This window comes from Trachypithecus francoisi, unplaced genomic scaffold (assembly GCF_009764315.1).
Source record: "Trachypithecus francoisi isolate TF-2019V2 unplaced genomic scaffold, Tfra_2.0 Lachesis_group21, whole genome shotgun sequence".
NCBI classification, from domain to species: domain Eukaryota; kingdom Metazoa; phylum Chordata; class Mammalia; order Primates; family Cercopithecidae; genus Trachypithecus; species Trachypithecus francoisi.
In genome coordinates this window covers 30,424,579-30,440,232 of record NW_022681467.1, presented here as the reverse complement: position 1 = coordinate 30,440,232, position 15,654 = coordinate 30,424,579, and the positions used below count along the sequence as shown (strand labels likewise).

General features: G+C 47.5%; 1 protein-coding gene across 8 annotated transcripts in view; it reads right to left on the bottom strand.

Annotated features, from left to right (window-relative positions):
• Nucleotides 1–392: 392 nt before the first annotated feature.
• The window catches only part of ACSS2 (acyl-CoA synthetase short chain family member 2), a 51,828-nt gene continuing 36,566 nt past the window's right edge, over nucleotides 393–15,654 (bottom strand). For 4 of the 8 annotated variants that reach the window (XM_033186201.1, XM_033186197.1, XM_033186200.1 and 1 more), the window contains 17 exons: nucleotides 15,413–15,504; nucleotides 15,110–15,213; nucleotides 14,780–14,852; nucleotides 14,434–14,509; nucleotides 14,168–14,282; nucleotides 13,351–13,389; nucleotides 8,760–8,897; nucleotides 7,633–7,803; nucleotides 7,191–7,324; nucleotides 6,867–6,999; nucleotides 6,729–6,785; nucleotides 6,463–6,543; nucleotides 4,883–4,991; nucleotides 2,547–2,615; nucleotides 2,032–2,208; nucleotides 1,375–1,449; nucleotides 393–1,239 (listed from right to left, as the gene is read on the bottom strand). In XM_033186201.1, the coding sequence (XP_033042092.1) occupies nucleotides 1,112–1,239; nucleotides 1,375–1,449; nucleotides 2,032–2,208; nucleotides 2,547–2,615; nucleotides 4,883–4,991; nucleotides 6,463–6,543; nucleotides 6,729–6,785; nucleotides 6,867–6,999; nucleotides 7,191–7,324; nucleotides 7,633–7,803; nucleotides 8,760–8,897; nucleotides 13,351–13,389; nucleotides 14,168–14,282; nucleotides 14,434–14,509; nucleotides 14,780–14,852; nucleotides 15,110–15,213; nucleotides 15,413–15,504 (1,771 nt within the window). In that variant the 3' untranslated portion in view covers nucleotides 393–1,111. Of the gene's footprint in view, nucleotides 1,240–1,374; nucleotides 1,497–2,031; nucleotides 2,209–2,546; nucleotides 2,616–4,882; nucleotides 4,992–6,462; nucleotides 6,544–6,728; nucleotides 6,786–6,866; nucleotides 7,000–7,190; nucleotides 7,325–7,632; nucleotides 7,804–8,759; nucleotides 8,898–13,350; nucleotides 13,390–14,167; nucleotides 14,283–14,433; nucleotides 14,510–14,779; nucleotides 14,853–15,109; nucleotides 15,214–15,412; nucleotides 15,505–15,654 lie in introns of all 8 variants that reach the window. The other 4 variants (XM_033186199.1, XM_033186195.1, XM_033186196.1 and 1 more) reach the window with 3 other exon arrangements.

The window sequence follows — 15,654 nt, the reverse complement described above, 5'->3', positions numbered from 1 at the left end:
TTAGAGCAGGGAAGTGACTGTTCTGTAATCAGGGTCTCCCTAGACCCAGACTCTGCAGGTGGAACCCTGAAGTTTCAATCCTTAGCCACCCATTAATGCTCCTACTGGATCACAGGGAGGAATGAGAGTCCCTGGCAGGAGCCCAGGAGGGAAGGCAACCATGTTGGGACATAACAGTTGTGAACTGGCTTCACTTTCCTGCTTAGCTCAGGGGCTTGTCAAAGGGCCTGTCAGTGAAGCCTCCTTGGCTCTGCCCAAACCAAAAGTTCTATAAGGAAGATATTGGGGGTAGTCCTAGGAAATACCCCTCCCTTCCCTTCTGCCACACAAATCAGAGCCACTAATGAATATACAGCCTCAGGGCACAGATACCTAAGAAAACAAGTCACCACTTCTTGAGATCACAGGCTTTATTCCTACAACCACAGGGCTTGAGCCTGACTGAGGCAAGAAAACAGAGTTTCATCTGAGAATGTTTCTCATGGGCTGGGTTCTGTTCAGGGGAGGGTGGGAACAGAGGACAAGGAAGACAAGCTCCTCTGGCCCTAGGAACAAAACACATTTACTCCTTCAAAAAAGCAGATGATCTGAATGCCCTCTGGATACTGAATCTGCCTACACAGCCCCTGAAGCCAATGGGCAGACAGTACTGGCATCTGGCACAAAAGGGAATTCAGACCCAGAACAGAAGCAGCAAAATATGGATTCACAGACCATTGTTTTTAAGGGCAAGTGCATGCCCAATATAAGTACTGGTGCTTCCTAAGAGAGCTGACATAGGATTACACAGCTGCCTCCCTGCTTCAGTGGAGGCCCTCACATCCTCTCTGAACACTTAACTTGGGTAGGAGAGGTAGCCTTTTCATCCCTGGGTTCTGAGAGCTCTGCAGTCTGGGGGCACAGCAGACGAGGCTGACCTGGGCCCTGTCCCTTCTGCCTGGCAGTCACAGGAAGTTGTCTCCACCTGGAGACAAAGCTGGTTTCTGGTCCCAGACAGCTGGTCTAGGGAGGGTAGTGTGGGTCAACGCTGGCCCTCAGTACTCCTGAGGGGGCAAAGAGGATGGACAAAGTTTGGAGCAGGGGGAATCCTGGGTAAAGGTCAGGATCATGTTCACTGGATGGTCAGGCAGCGGTGGCTGAAGAGGTGACTGATGACAGATGGGTCAGCCACAGTGGACGTGTCTCCCAGGTCATGGTCATTCTGAGCAATCTTCCGAAGCACTCGCCTCATGATTTTCCCTGGGAGACCACAGACCTTTAGTTACTTGGTGAAAGCACTGACCCACCCCAGCCCTGCCAAAGGCTTTCATCCACACATACCCCATCACCACCAGGCCTCAGCCCATCCCAATCCATGGAGGCCTCTGAACATACCTGAGCGGGTTTTAGGCAAGCCAGGTGCATTCTGGATGTAGTCTGGTGTGGCAATGGGGCCAATCTTTTCTCTAACTGTAACCAATAAATCATCAAGCATTTCTTCAGCACCCTTAGCCAGACTTTTCAAAAAACCAAAGTAGAGATGGCTTTGTTCCCTACCTGTTTCCTCCTCAAGAAACAGCCTCAGGTTCACTGCTTCTCTCACTCTCAACACACTGTCTCCTTACTCTCCCATTTTATCTTATGGAACTCAGGCTGTAGAATGAGCCTGCTAGAGTTTAAATGCTACCTTTCTAGCAGTGTGGCCTTGGGCAAGTGACTTAACTTCTATGAGTCTCAGTTTCATCATCTTTAGAATGAAGGTAACAATAAGATCTGTTTCATGAAGGTGACTCTAGGGATTAAGTGGGGTAATTCATTTAAAGCACTTAGCCTAGTGGTGGCACAAAGTATTCTAGAAATGTTAGCTATTATTATTATCCTAGTGGGACACTAGTGAAGACTGAACAGGAAAAGGGCAATCAGCCCATGGGACCCCCTGGAATCTGTTTGTGGTTTGGGGATCAGCTTGCTCTAGCCCCTCCCCAACAACTTGCAGTGATAACTGGGCCTCCAAGACAGACCCTGTAGTCCCTGCCCGGGGAGGCTCCTCACTCTGCTTCTTGAGCTCCTCGGTGAGCTTGGGGCTGAAGGTGTGGCCATCACACAAGGTGACAAAGCAGTAGAGGCATTCACCCTTCACAGGATGAGGGTGGCCCACCACAGCTGCCTCTGCAACAGCCTCATGTTCCACAAGTGCTGACTCCACCTCCGCTGTACTCAGCAGGTGTCCTTGTCAAGGGAAAGGAAGCGCCATGAGAGAGATCTCAGCCTCTGCCCCAGCCCCTGCTTCATCTGTACCCATGGGGCAGTCCTGGTCTGGTCAAAAGGAGAAGGCCCTTCATTCACTCCTCAGATGACATGCTTTCAGTCAACCCACCATCCCAGTTCCCCTACTCTAGGCACGTTCCAGTGTTCAATACTCCTCTAAAACCTGGACCCAGAACTGAATGCTATGCTTAGTACATGGTCTGGCCAAAGGACACTCCTGGGCTCTTGCAGAAGGCTTTGGCTGGGTGTTGTCAGAGAAGCAGAGTTAATAAGATGGGAAGGTGGCCCCTGGCCCTCACCAGATACATTGAGCATGTCATCAATCCTGCCAGTGATCCAGTAATAGCCATCCTGGTCCCGCCGGCAGCCTGGGAAGAAATGCAAAACCTAATAAATAAAAACCCTACGGTAGGATACCTGATCCACATTACCAAACTGCCACACCCTCTGCAATAGCCTTCTAACAAGTCTTCCCGCTTCCACTTTGCCCACTGTGGTAGCCAGCCTCCAAGATGGCCCCACTGATCTCTGCCTCTTGATATTCATAGCCCTGCAGTCCTCTTTCTCATTGTACTCAGGTTAGTCTGTGTCATCAACAGAATTTGGCAGAAGTGATAGGATGTCACTTCTGAGATTAGGTTGTAGAAGACACCTAGCTTGTCTTGGTTGCATTGTCTCAGATCATTTGCTCTAGGGTAAGCCAGCTGCCACGTCTTGAGTAGTCCTATGGTGAGGTGAGGGACTGAGGGTTCCTGCTAACAACCATGCAAGTGAGCATGAATGTAGGTCCTCCAGGCTCAGTCAGACCTTCAGGTGACTACAGTCCCTACCAACAGCTTGACTGAAACTCACAAGAGACCCAGAATGAGAACGACCCAGCTAAACTGTTCACAGACTCCTGATCCTCAGCAATTGTGTAAGATAATATTTGTTATTTTAAGCTGCCAACTTTTGGGATAATTTGTTCCATGGCAATAGTATACTCAAACTCTATTCTCCATAAATCAGGCAAAGTGATTTTCTAAACAGTAAATCAATTCTTAGCACTCCCCTGCTTAAAACCCCAAAAGGTGGCCAGGCACGGTGGCTCACTCCTGTAATCCCAGCACTTCGGGAGTCCAAGGTGGGTGGATCAGGAGTTCAAGACCAGCCTGGCCAACATGGTGAAACGCTGTCTCTACTAAAAATACAAAAATTAGCCAGGCGTGGTGGCACCCGACTGTAATCCCAGCTACTTGAGAAGCTGAGGCAGAAGAATCGCTTGAACCCCGGAGGCGGAGGTTGCAGTGAGCCGAGATCGCGCCACCACACTCCAGCCTGGGCAACAGAGACTCTGTCTCAAAAAAAAAAAAAAAAAACCCAAAAGGTTCCCCACTGTACTTTGAATAAAATTCAAACTCCTCACCATGGCCCACAAGACCCTCCCTATATTATGTACGTTTCCAGCGTCATGTAATATTCTTCCCTTTGCTTGCTACGCTCCAGCCACATAGGCTTCAGTCCATTCCTCAGACATCTCAAGCTGCATCCCTCTGCACAGAATACTATTACTCTAGATTTCCCCATGCCTGTTTCCTTCTCACCCTTCAGGCCTCTGCTCAAATGTCACTTCAGAGAACTCTTCTCTGATGATCCCATGTACAGTAGCTATCCCTGCACACACTCATTATCATTCTACCCTGTTTATTTTTCTTAATAGCACTTATCTCTATCTAAGATAAGCTTATTTAAGTTTGCTGGGTTTGTCTGTCTCCCCTTACTAGAATCCCCATGAGGAAAGAGACTTTGACTACATTATTCATGATAATATCACCTGTGCTTAGACCAGTGCCTGGGCACAGGATCACAGTGTTCAGATCTTATGGATGAATGGATTGGTAGATGGATAGATGGACAAACACAGACTCCAACCATGAAGACAAACATGACATAATAATCATGCACTGCCACATGCCCCATCTCTTTCAACACAGGAGCATACATTGTCCATCTTTCCTCATACATCAAAGTTCAGATGGCACCATCCTGAGACCCCTCCTGCTATACTCATTCCTGCCCTTACAGTCTCTGTAGCTCTGCCTAGATACCAGATACTGACATGTAGGACACATTCTTCTCTGATTTTCTTTACCCCTAACCAACTGATACAGTTTGGATGTTTGTCCCTTCCAAATCTCATGTTGAAATATGATCCCCAGTGTTGGAGGTGGGGCCTGGTGGGAGGTGTTTTGGTCAAGGCGGGGTGGGGGGCCAGATCCCTCATGAATGGCTTGGTGCTGTACTTGTAGTAATGAGTGAGTTCTCACTCTATGAGTTCATGTAAGATCTGGTTGTTTAAAAGAGGCTGGCATCTCCTCCCTCTCTCCCTTGCTTCCTCTCTTGCCATGTCAAACACTGGCTCTCCCTTCACTTTCTGCCGTGATTGGAAGCTACCTGAGGCCTCACCAGAAGCAGATGCCAGCACCATGCTTCCTTTACAGCCTGAAGAATGATGATCCAAAATAAACCTCTTTTCTTCATAAATCACCCAGTCTCAGGTATTCTTTTTATAGCAACACACCAACTCTTCCTGAAAATGGAAGTGGAAGGTACATGTCTTAGTGGGAGGTGCAAGAAGGGGATAGCTAAGGCTCACCATCTCCTGTAACATAGTATCCAGGGAACTTCTTAAAGTAGGTTGTCTCAAAGCGTTCGTGGTTCCCATAGACTGTGCGCATGATCCCTGGCCAGGGCTGCTTGAACACCTGGGGAGTGAAGAAGGGACAGTGATCACATTTGCTATGCTGTCTCACTGGAAGATAATTACAGCTTTTCTAAACGTGGGGGAAAGTGTCCTGAATGCTATTCCTGAGAAGTAGGAGAAAATACAGGCTTTGGAGATAGATGATCCTGGCTTGGAATCCCAGCTCTACCACTTACTAGCTAGGTGACCTCACAGAACTAACTTTACCCCTCTGAGCTTCAGGATCCTCATCTGTAAATCAGAGAAAATACTTTCTGTCTTCCAAAGTTATTGTGAGGATTAAATTAATAGTATGTGGAAATTGCCTAGCACAGTGTACTATTATTGATAAGTGTTTAGTAAATTTGTGTCTCCTTTTGGGCAATCCTTGAGGAAAGCAAGTCCAGTTTGATACAAATGAAAACAGTCATTTAAAAAAAGTGGTGCCCACACACCAAGTAAATAATTATTGCCCAATCAGTAGCATTCTTTGGCAGCAGATTGATGGAATGGATGGAATTCTAGGCTGAGTCAGAAGGCCTGGATGTAAGCCCTGCCCCTGTTACTAACTTGCTCTTGGGAAAGTGAAATGGGGTGGGGTTGAAGGGACAGGTGAGGCTCCTACAAATATGAATACAATAATCACAACAGCTAATGTTTATCAAGTACTAATTGTTAGTTTCTCCGCTAACCCCTTCACGTGGATTATCTAACTCAAGCAAGCAGCCATAGGAGACAAAGGCACTATTTTTTTTGAGATGGAATTTTGCTCTTGTTGCCCAGGATGGAATGCAACGGCACGATTTCAGCTCAATACAACCTCCACCTCCCTGGTTAAAGTGATTCTCCTGTCTCAGCCTCCCATGTAGCTGGGATTACAGGCATCCATCACCAGGCCCAGCTACTTTTTGCATTTTTAGTAAAGATGGGGTTTCACCATGTTGGCCAGGCTGGTCTTCCACTCCTAGCCTCAGGTGATCCGTGTGCCTCAGCCTCCCAAAGCGCTGGGATTACAGGTGTGAGCCATCCGCACTCAGCCAGAGGCACCATTTAAACCCTATTTTACAAATTAGGAAATTTAGATTCAGAGGGGTTAAGTAACTTATCTGAGCTCACAGAAGAGGCAGAGCTAGGATTTGAACCCAGGCAGGGTGACTCCAGATCCTACATGATTTTCCACTATGTTATAAAGCCTCCTTTCTCTAGAGTATTTGTCAAAAGAAGATGAGACTAAGTCTTCCAGACCCAAAAAGGTACCATCAGGAATCTGAGCGACTCTGAAAAGGCCCTTAGGAGACTTATGGCCCAAAAGGAAGAGATGCAGGCAAAGTATCCAGGGTCCCCTCCAGGGTCCCTCAGTGAGCAAACCTCCAGCCATGAAACTTCAGTCCTAAGCAGCTCCAGGAGAGATTAAGTTATTAACTCTAAAGCAAAGTACCCTTGGCAGACCCTTTCTCCCTCTCCTTAAAGACTCCCAAGGGCCAGGGCCTCACCAGATAACCTTCAGCTTCACCTTCCAACTCTTCCCCAGACTCATTCAGGATTGCAGGAGCTACACCAAAGAATGGGAAAGTCTAGAAGCAAACAGGAGACAGAACCCAAGAAGAGGAATGAGGCAACTCTGACCCAACTCCCAAGGAGCCCCAGAACCCCAAATTCTTCAAACATAACCGTCCAGTTCTCCACTATCTACCTAGGCCAAATGCCCCAAGACACCATCCCTTCCTAGCCCAAGACCAGCCAGGGGAGCATCACTCACAGCAGAACCAGGTTTCATGGGTGTGGCACCAGGAAGGGGAGTCAACATGTGGCCACCCTGGGGAATTCAGAGATGAGAAATTTGAGTCAATCTTCCCACATTGTCCCTGGGCCCCAGCCTTCTGAACCCTTCACTCACTGTCTCCGTTTGCCAGAAGGTGTCCACGATGGGGCAGCGCTGGGCACCTACCACCTGGTGGTACCACAGCCAGGCCTCAGGGTTGATGGGTTCACCCACTGTGCCTAACACCTGCAAGGATGCCCGGCTATGCCTGGGACAGGGGAATGGGAGAGAGGAAGGCTCTGAGTACTACTGGAGGACATACATATCCAGGCTTTTCTCTTGCCCTGTCCTCTTATTCCAGGTCAGAGAGTTGGGACAATGGAAAGGAAGAGACTGTACAAAGGCCAGCACCCAGCTCTGAGGGATACCCATGGGGCAGCAACTGGGAAGGGGTCTCACTTGGTGACAGGCTCATCTCCAAACTTCATGAGCAGACGGATGGCTGTGGGTGCTGTGTAGAACTTGGTCACCTTGTATTTGTCCACAGTGCTCCACAGGCGGTTCACGTCCGGATATGTGGGAATCCCCTCAAACTGACCCATGAAGGCTGGTCATTCCCAGTCTTTCCTAATAGTCCTTTTATTCATCCCCCTACCACTCCCTCATGTTCAGTATTTTGCCCTTTCTGACCAACCATAGCTTCACTCCCTTACCAGACAAGCAAGATACCATCCTAGTCAGGATACGCAACCCCCTCAGGACTTCTCTTTCTCCAGGAAACAGATGGTTGTATAAGTCCCCCTCCTTCTAGACCAAGAAGCCTTGGGAGGTAGTCACCCAGGATCATCTTGTCCATCCCCCAGCTAGGCCAGGTGGCCATGGGTCCCAGCTCCCTTCTCACCAAAACACTGGTGGCACCATTGGCCAGTGGCCCATAGGTGACATAGGAATGGCCAGTGATCCAACCAATGTCTGCCGTGCACCAGAACACATCCTCTGCGTGGAAGTCAAACACATACTTGAAGGTTGTGGCTACATAGAGCATGTAGCCCCCAACTGTGTGAACCACACCCTGTGGGAAGAATGGGGAACAGGTTAGGACTTCATGCCCACCCCTACTGACCATCAAATGGAGGCTGGGCAGAGTTGGAGGAAGATCCTCCTCAGGGATTTCAGCCCTGCCAGCACCCTTTTCACAGCATCCATCTCTCTTCCATCTCCTTTTCTCCATGCTCCCATCTCATCTCCTTGATCACACTCCTGATAACACGTATGTCTATCAGTCCATCATTCACACCCGCACCCTCAGATGGTATTTCAGAGCCACCCACATCACTCACACACATGAACACTCATAACTAATAGTCCCTCTGTTGTGTATATGTGCCCATACACTCAATTGCACACCATCAGAGTGAGTGGGGAAAAAAAGATAATTCCCTTTGTTTATTCCATCCCTACCCCCATTTCTATGAAGGAGAGGCCAAAACTGTGTTTCTAAAGGCTCATTGAGGGATATTCCAAAGCATATGGAGATAATTTAGGAGTGGGGTGGGCAGAAGGTAGAGTGACATAGCTTTCAAGTCAGTGGAAGAAACAGAGTTTTCTTAAGTGTTTCCGGTTCCCATGGTGTGTGCTGGCAGAGAACTACATGTTAATAGTGTGCCATGTGGAAGGAATTGAACTCTAAGAGTTATGGTCCTAGAAGCCCAAGAGGGATCTCTGTGCCCACCCCTGGCCTTGAGTTAACAGAATAGATCTCCTTCAACCAAACCATGTGTGCATAGGGAAAGAACATCCATGTCAGCTGTATGAAACCCTCCACCTGAATTGTCTCACCTTGGGCCTCACCACCTATAGATGGAGGATTTATGTCTTCACTTGATTTAGAAAAGACAATGTTACATTTCCAAAACTCAGGGTTGTTGGAAAAAAATAATTTCATTACTTGTTTCCTCAGAAACTTACTTCTTACCCCTACATAATACACACACACACACACACACACACACACACACACACACTTGCCTTGGGTTTGCCTGTGGAGCCACTGGTGTACAGGATGAAGAGTGGATCCTCGGCATCACACCACTCGGGCTCACACTCATCCCCTGCCTCTTGCATGAGCTCATGCCACCACAAGTCAATCCCTTGGTTCCATGAGATCTGCAGGGATGGGCAGGGAAGAACTGTGAATAGCTCAAGATGGGGACAAGATACACCTATATCTTGCCTCTGGAGGGAATGAGGTGGGACGGGCAGGTAGGAGTACAGGTAGGGAGAGAAGGCCTTTCAAGGTTGGAATGGAACAGAAAGAACAGGAGCAGAACCCAAGGTTACTGAGTACTCCAACCACCCTGCCATCCTACCCCCATCTCTACCCCAGAACTCCTCTCACCTGGCCTCAGGCTGAGGAGGAACACTTGGCTGGTCCCTTCCCATCCTTCGATTCTCAGCTTTCTTCTTTCCAAGAAGTCACCTTCTTGGAAAGGCTTTACCTGAACAGTATCTGATAGATTCCCACCTCCAACCTTGCTATTATTATTGATCACAACACCATGTTTCTTTCCCACACAGTACATATTTCCTGTTATTTTATTTAGTTGTTTACTTGATTACTGTCTTCCCATCTAGATAGTGACATCTATGAAGGAGGTGAAACCCGACCCCTGCCGTATCTCCCAACACCTAGCAAAGTGCCTGGCACTCAGTCAATTTTTGTTGGATGAATGACTATGCACACACAGGTCTACATACATACATATGTACTTATGGGACTAGGCTCATTAGCAGGGATGCGGACACCACACAATTCAGAAATGCAAAATTAGTCAGAGCCTACAGGTGAGGTGGGCATCTGACCCTGTTAGCAGTAAAATAAGTCAACAGGTCTTGGTCCAAGCACTTTTCCCTGCATGTCCAGACCCAATCCACATCTATGGGTTTCCTACTCTAGCTCTGCTCCTGCGTTTACACCACTGGTACCAATAGGGTTTCCCATAGAGACTTTGGCTTGAGGGGACAGGTTCCATTCGGCAGGAAGCTTTGCTTCAAGTTGGTGGAGAAGGACCAAGGTGGACTTCTCTCAGTAGAAGGATGTCCCCTATGCCTTTGTAATTACTTCTGGATCTGTCATCCTGAAACTTCTCTAAATTCTCCTTTGAAACTGTTTTACTTTTCTGTCTATATCACCTCTTTGAACACCAATTTTGAGTCTACCATCTGCTGAATGAAGTTAGATCCCTTGAATTTGTCCAAAGTCTTCAGTGAACTTCAATACCAGTTCTGCCACTTCCTAGCTATATGACGTTGGGCAAGTCACTTTACCTTAAGTCTCTCCTTTTAAAAATGAGGACAGTCATTCTTGCCCTAATGGACTCACAGGATGTGGTAAATACCAAAAGAGAAAAGTATTATCTAGTAAACATGAAGCCTTGGATTGCCCCAAGGGTAGAGGTTGGAGTGGGATGAGGAAGACTGATGAATGTCAGGAGAGATAGAGGTTAGTTCAATGACTACTGGGAGTTAAGAGTGTGAGGCTGGGCGCAGTGGCTTACACCTGTAAGCCACTTGGGAGCCCAAAGTGGGTAGATCACCTGAGATCAGGAGTTCAAGACCAGCCTGGCCAACGTGGTGAAACCTGGTCTCTACTAAAAATACAAAAAGTAGCCAGGCGTGGTGGCGGGCGCCTGTAATCCCAGCTACTCAGGAGGGTGAGGCAGGAGAATCGCTTGAAACCAGGAGGCAGAGGTTGCAGTGAGCTGAGATCGCACCACTGTACTCTAGCCTGAGCAACAGAGTGAGACTCCGTCTCAAAAAAACAAAAATGAAAACAAAAACAAAAAAACCAACATAACAACTTAAGAGTGTGATGATGGGAACTGTTTGGGGTTTGCTTTAGCTGTCACAAAGTCTTTTCATATTTATTAGATTCTTGTATGTTCAATGGCCCTGGCTGGCAGGTAGACATGGTGGTGTAAGATAAATGCCATTCTCCCATTGTAAGGATATATGCTAATTTGTTGTGTGCATATTTGGTTAAAAAAAAACCCTGGAGTGTTAGATATATAGCTTGATAAATTAGAAAATGACTCTCTAATCACTCCTTTCTGTACCACCTGCCCCTTATGGTAGAGAATTTGAAATTTCTGGATTTTGAACATCATAAAAACAACAAGCTTGGAAAAAGGAAGAAGAGAGAGAAAGCTGCCCACAGTTAGAAAACATAAGAACATGCCTGATTTTGTCTATCCATATGCATCTACACATACATTGTCACATGGGTACTTTTTCTTCTGCCAAATGATCACTTGAGATGGGCGCACTAAGGTATTCAACCAGAAGTATCAATACTGCTTTGGACAAATAGTGCTGGTCTACAGCACTGTGAGCTGTCGCAGAACAGGCACTAAGTACATGTAAGGACAAGGCATAGTTATAACTGTGGCTCTGCAATGAGGGCACTCTTATAATCTTATAATATTATTTCTTTTGTGGGTGTGTGTGTATACAGAGGTGGAGGGGTTAGAGTACTCCAGGTGTGGAACTGATAACTAGCACCAGGAAGCAGAGTGAACTCAATTAGTAGAGCAAACCTTGGTTGTGAATTAGGTGTGTGCCTATGAGGCCCCAGGCTCTGAACCAGGAAACGGTCTGAATTTTCTAAAATAAGAATTGAGGAGTTGGCCTTTGTCTTTGGACCAGGATAGCCTCAAGGAGGGCAGCTGCCATGTATGAGAGAGGTATATGAGGGAGCTCATAGACAATATGGTTGAGGAGGGTCCCTGCAAACCCTGCCAGGCTCTCCCTGGAAGATTGTTTAAAGATAAAGGGGTTTGGAGCCCTGCCAGGATTTTTGCAGCTCTTTTGAAAATTATTTTTAAAATTTTAAATATGGGGCCCATTGTCAGAAAGATTTTTGCAGCTTTGACTGCAGTTCCCAGACCAACAAACCTGGACTTTTTAAGCCTATTTTTATGCTCTTTGGTATTTTGGAAACTGGTTGTTTTCACCTCCAAGAAACAAAAATCTAGTAGCCTTTGGCCTGAAGGTCTCTGGTATTAAGAATTACAAGAGTTTGTTATTTCTTTTCTGATCTCTTTTGGAAATGCCAATCTGTCTGTTGCATTAAGAGGAAGCAAAAAACAACTGACATTTATTGAGTACTTACTAAGTGCGAAACACCTTACATATATTGACAAAACCCTATAAGATAGGTACAATTATTATCCTTATCTTACGGATGGAGAAACAAACGAGAGAGTTTAAGTACACGGTAGCAGGTGGCAGAACAGGATTTGAACCCAAGTAATCTGGCTCCAGAGATTACAATTTAAGCCACTAAATTTGTCACCTCTTTCAAAAGAAAGGGTGTAGGTCCTGCCTGAGTTTTTTTTTTGTTTTTGTTTTTGTTTTTGTTTTGAGACGGAGTCTTGCTCTGTCGCCCAGGCTGGAGTGCAGTGGCCGGATCTCAGCTCACTGCAAGCTCCGCCTCCCGGGTTCACGCCATTCTCCTGCCTTAGCCTCCCGAGCAGCTGGGACTACAGGCGCCCGCCACCTCGCCCGGCTAGTTTTTTGTATTTTTTTTTAGTAGAGATGGGGTTTCACCGTGTTAGCCAGGATGGTCTCGATCTCCTGACCTCGTGATCCACCCGTCTCGGCCTCCCAAAGTGCTGGGATTACAGGCTTGCCTGAGTTTTAAAAGGAAAGCAGTATCCCCTAGGAATCAGATCTATCTCCACCATGCTAATGAGAATAGAGAAAAGGGGCTTATATCTACCATTGGCCTAAGAGGTTAATCACAGCAGATTTAGAGTAAGACACCCTGTGAAGACGGTAAAACCCAGAGGAATAGTGAGCTTTATGTGTTGTTTTAGGAAGGGAAGCTGTTTCCTTTCATAGCATGTGTTATCATCTCTCCATTACTGACAAGGAAACTGAATCCCAGAGGGGAGAATTGACTTACTCAAGGTCATACAGCTAAAAATTAGTCTCTGGACTTCAGGCCCACTCTCTCCTCGATACTAATCTGCTTTAAGCACCCCCTTATGGATCTCCCTTCTTAGAACCACCTACAATGTGACTTTTGTTCAGTTTAGCACTTAGTCATATTACAAAGTTATATGCAGTTTGTAAATCCCAAAGTACTATGTAAATGTATTTAGGAATCTTCTCTGCTGTACTGTATAAAACTTAGGTTTTCCTTTGTATTAATAATACATGTGTAACTCCCCAACTTGATGGTGAATTCCCAAAGTCAGGGTCTGAACCTTCTCCACCTACTCCTCCTCCTGTCTGTCTTGGCTCTGCTCCAGCTACCTGCACACTAAATATTTTCTGACAGGTTACCTTGTCCCCTCTCCCACAAAGGTCCTGAGCAGCAAGATAAAATGGGTTCTGCTGTTACCTCTCTAAGAGCCATGCTCTATACCAATTCACAGAGGCAGTAACAGACATTTAATTTCACACCTTCAGTGGCTGACATGGCAAGCTGCCCAGGGGCAAGAGGAAAGGGGTTAGGTCTGGCAGCCACCTCAATGGGGCAAACAGGCAAAGGGCAGATGAGCACACAGACAAGCACACAGGGAAGCAGTGCCCACGGCAGTGCAGAAATGGATACCTGGGGCTGAACACGCTTGGATTTCTCTTTCAGCTTACCCTGTTAAGAGCCCAGGATGAAAAGGGTAGTGAGGAGGGTCCAAGTACACAGGGAGTGGGAGGAAAGGGTCAGTGTGTCGTAAACCCCAAACTCCTTTCTCACTGGTCCTCCCAGCTTCCATTTTCCTGATTCTGATTCCAGCCCCTGTACATGTAAAACCCATAACACTGATTGGGCTTTCCAACTTCCCTAAACTAGACTATAGCCTCTCTAGCCCCAAGATCCCTCAGGGAGCCTCAAGTCACAGACTCTCATTCAACCCCAGAACTTTGATCCCTCATGCTCCTCAGCCTGGAGGCCATCACTGGGCATTTCTACCATTCCCACCAGAAGCCCAGGGGTCCAAAGTTAACAAGGGCCATATTGTGAGGGCTGGACTCTGGTCCTTCCATGGTGGGCATCCCTTAGGCCGCAAAGGTAGTCCACCCCACATCACAGCCCAGTAATGGAGATGACTATATATTGTTACTCAAGTTAGACATTTCTAACACAAGCCTAGGCCCTGAGGATCCCCTGTGCCCACAAGGCTACCCCAACCAGCATTAGGAGTCTCCCTTACAATCGCTTGTGCTGTTCTCAAGGTACAGGGTCTCTCTACCCACAGTCAAGGTCAAAGTCTTCTAGCTCCCACCTAGCCTTGCTACAGGAGGCATTCCTAGAATTGCTCCTGGATCCTCAGTATACTGATGAGCAGGCAAAGAAGGACATCAGGAACTTTCTAGGCAGGAAAAGTGAAGGAATTTGAGCCTAGAGAAAGGCATAGCAGTGCCAGACTCACCTGCACATCCGGGCATGATCTCTTAATTGGGGGGGATTGGCTGGGGGAGTCACCCATGCCCAGCTCTGCCCGCCCCAGGTGCTTGACCACAATGCAGCATCTTACTGGGAAACCCCTGTGGAAGAGAAAAGCCTAAAGTGGTAGCCTTGTTGGCTCAAAGGGAACTTGGCAAGACCCGCCCATGTCCATTTTGGGTAGAGGGGACAAAGGGAACCTGGCACTGGGTCAAGGCTCAGTCAACTCAGACAGTAACCAAACACACTTACTTCTCCTGACACTTCTGCAGGGCCTCGTCAGCCAGCTCCTTTAGGTTCACAAGCTTTTCTCCCCTGTAGAAGGCATCTTTGGGGAGCAACAGACATTCCAGGCCTTAGTAAGCACCATGCTGCCTAGTGGGCACAATGTCCACAGAGCCCTTCCTGAGTGGGCCTCTTAACTCTGGCTCTTCCAGCTGATTCGAGCTGACAGAGGGTCAGCTGAGGTGGGACCAGGAGAGGAAAGGCAGGCAGTTTCTACCCTCTATGCTGAGTAGCCCCAAATACCAACGAGCTGATTGGAGACCAAGGCTTGAGGTATGGGGGATTCTGGAGAAGAGGTGAGAGAATTAGTCACCTGTAGTGATGAGAAGACTGCAGCTGGAATCCAGGATCCGTTCACATAGAGACTCTGAAGAGAAGCCTGCAAACTAGGGAAGGGAAGAAAGTCTAAGGGAGAAAAGGAAGCCCCAGGGATTGAGTGAATAAGGAAAGGGGCTGCTCATGAAACTTTCAGGATCTCTAAGCCAGGGTCCTAGAAGAAACTGAATAACTGATATGGACCTATGACACAAACCTTCTAAGCTCCTTAGTTTGTTATTTAGGGCCCTCCATTTTCTAGGCCCAACCTACTTCTTCAGAGCCCCACCCCCCATGCCTGCCCCTTTTCACCAGCCCAAACTCCTACCACAATGGAGTGTAAAGCCCCAATGCGGGCACATGCCAGCATGGCCACCACAAGCTCTGGGATCATAGGCATGTAGATAGCCACTCGGTCACCCTTCTGAATGCCTGCAGGTAAAAGCACAGAAAATGAACCATGAACCCTTCTTGCTGCTACTTGCTCCCTCCCATCCAGCTGGCCTCCCTCCCAGCTGACTTGTTCTCTTTCGCTGTTACCAAAATCTTTCCATCCCTTGCCCTCACCCCATAAGTCCTCAGATACCCCAAGGCCAGCCCCCCAGTCCCTTTCCCACACCCCCACACTCACCCTGTTTTCGGAGAACATTGCTGAACTGACACACTTGGACCAGAAGCTCATGGTATGTGATCTGAGTGGTCTCCCCTGGCTCATTGCCCTCCCTGAGACATACCAGAAAGAACCAGTGATTAGGGGTATAACTTCTTCCCCAAACAAGAAACAGGCATAGTCATAAAATCCATCCAGTGACGCTAAGGCCTGGAACAACTGTTCCATGAGGGTGAGCTATCTGCCCACAATCAATCTTGCCA